General features: G+C 33.9%; 1 protein-coding gene across 1 annotated transcript; it reads right to left on the reverse strand.

Annotated features, from left to right (window-relative positions):
• Positions 1–1,414: 1,414 nt before the first annotated feature.
• On the reverse strand, positions 1,415–1,833 carry LOC134274894 (complement C1q-like protein 2; the record flags this gene model as incomplete). Its single annotated transcript, XM_062757136.1, has 1 exon — positions 1,415–1,833. A coding segment is annotated over one exon (419 nt), but the record flags the coding sequence as incomplete, so codon positions are not given.
• Positions 1,834–2,484: the final 651 nt, after the last annotated feature.

Genomic DNA, 2,484 nt, shown 5'->3' on the forward strand with positions numbered 1-2,484 from the left:
TTCCATTTCATTAAAACCTAGCTGAAACAAAATGTGTTTGGGAAACACTGATTCCGGTGCATGGGGGTATTTGACAAATGTTAAAGGTTTTTTTTCAAATGCAGCTTTAATTCTAAGGAGAAAATTAGAAGGAAAAAATGATGTATTACAGAGTAGGGACCTGTCTCAATGAATATACATATCTAATGCACACACGGAATGCTCACTGATTCTAGGATTTGTACCCAGAAGAAGGACATGGTGCAGTACTTCAGTAGTTAGGGCTAAAGTTAGAATTTGGTAATTTTTTGCAAACCTTAGTCAAGCAAACATGTAAGTTCAATAGGTCAATACATTGGTACCCAATGAAAGATCTTGTAAGAAATACTCATATGAAATATATGAAATTTGAAAACCAATCTCTAACCAATTAAAGTCAAGGATAATTTTTTCAATCAGACACAGAGTTAGACAGGCAGCGGATGAGACAGTCAAAAACAATTAACTTCCCAAATCTTTGATGATTGAGGAATAAAAACCTTTTAGTACTTCAAGTACATTATTTAAATATTGAAAAGAAGATACATGTGTATATCAATTTCATCAAGATTTAGTTTAATTGTGAAGTCTTTAAATTATGTCATTCTGTACATGCTGTATGCCCTATTCTGTATGCGATATTCGCTAACAAAAAATTTCCAATGATTTTGAGGTTAAAAAAAATATTGAAATACCAGCATATTCTAAGAAATAAAAGGACTGCAATACAGTCCTACAAGAATAACCTATTGTGTCATTAAACGCAATAAGAATCTGAGTGATAGGCTCTTCTAACTTATTTGATATTCTGTATAACAGATACAAACAGGCTACTGATGATTGCAGATCTGCATCTAATTAATAAACTATAAATATCATAAAAACCTCGTATATATCACACCGCCAAGACACTAGTCTTAGATTAGTGTCGAGTTAAATGATTTGAGGTACGTGGCTGATGGGAGCCACTTTCTTAGAAATCAAAATAATATCAACGTTGTCAGAGATGTAAAAAGATATTTTAAATAATTAGATAATCGAAAACATTTAAATATATCAGAACAACCATTCAGTATTTCTTACAACTTCTTTCTATTCTTTGTTTGCCTCCTTCTCTCAGTTTGGAAGAAAAAGTCAAATGCAATGTATTGTGTATAAATATCAGTATCCTGATGAGTGCTATATACGATCGTTTGTAATCTTAAAATAAACAGTTATCATATTGACTTTCAAAATTTATTTAAAAGGAAACAGAAAATAGAATAAAATGTAAACTTTACAAATAAAATTTAGCCTAATGAATAAAAGAAATTGAAATCTTTAGACACAAAGAAAGTAAGAAAAATCACTGTTATCAGTAAGGTGCATTTATTGTTGCGTGTTTCAATCTCCACGTCTAAGGCAGTCTCCAACCCGAAAAACTCGGTACACTTCCTCGAGATTCGATGTTTCGATTACCACCAGTTATTCGAACGAATACATGCTGTCCTCGGCGGACATAGACAAGGACAGTCGTTGATCCACTTTCTAATCCCTCATCACTGTCAACGATTAATTTCCCCTTTGCAGAACCGCCAACGATCAAGTCAGAAATAACCCACTCTTTGTGGTCGGTCATCAATGTCCAGGTGAATACGTAGTACCCTGAGCTAGGACATACAAAGACACCGCTGGAAGGATTGTAACGACGTAATTTGTTGACAATAACTCGATTAAATGGAACGCGTCCATGGTGGTTTTTGAGATTGTGTGTTAACCTTGCATAGAAGTAAGCATTGTTGGGAGGTGCGCATCGTTCAGATCTGATGTGAATATCTGAAAAACATATCGGTATACAATTGTTAAAACAAATTTAAACAAGAGTCCCAGGTGCCACATCGCTCACCTGAACAATGGTTAGGTAAAAGCAAAAATCAGTTCAGTACTGAAAAGTGTAAATATACTAGTAAAAGTGGGTTCAGGGGAGGGGGTATTTGAACAAATTTAAAGCTAGACTCCCTCCAGATCCTTTAAATTAACATGATACATAATGGCTTTACTGTTTATAAGATGAAAATATTTATTGACAAAGCCTCTATATTCCTTTGTATAACTATGATCTACTTTAATGGCTCTTACATTCCGCCGATGTCGATGAAATGTCATAAATTTTTCACTTATTCTTAATTATCTCCCATTGGAAGAGGGACCTTCATTTGAACAAACTTGATTCTACATAATTGCAATTACATAATTTTATGATAAACAACTAGAGTAAAAGAGTCAGATAGCCTGTGATTGCTCAGCAGTAGAGGAAACCAGGCGATCGAAGATCAATAGCACAGTCTGAAAATCTACACCTCCGAAAATTCATCTATTTCCTTGTTTTAACATGGCAGTCCTAACTGCACATGCACTCTCATTTATCATTACCACCAATCTAAAAAAAATTCTTTACATGAAAAATGATGTCCACAGAATACTGTA

The sequence above is a fragment of the Saccostrea cucullata genome, unplaced genomic scaffold, assembly GCF_032062105.1.
Source record: "Saccostrea cucullata isolate Sc308-1 unplaced genomic scaffold, CSIRO_AGI_Scuc_v1 ctg7146, whole genome shotgun sequence".
Classification (NCBI taxonomy): domain Eukaryota; kingdom Metazoa; phylum Mollusca; class Bivalvia; order Ostreida; family Ostreidae; genus Saccostrea; species Saccostrea cuccullata.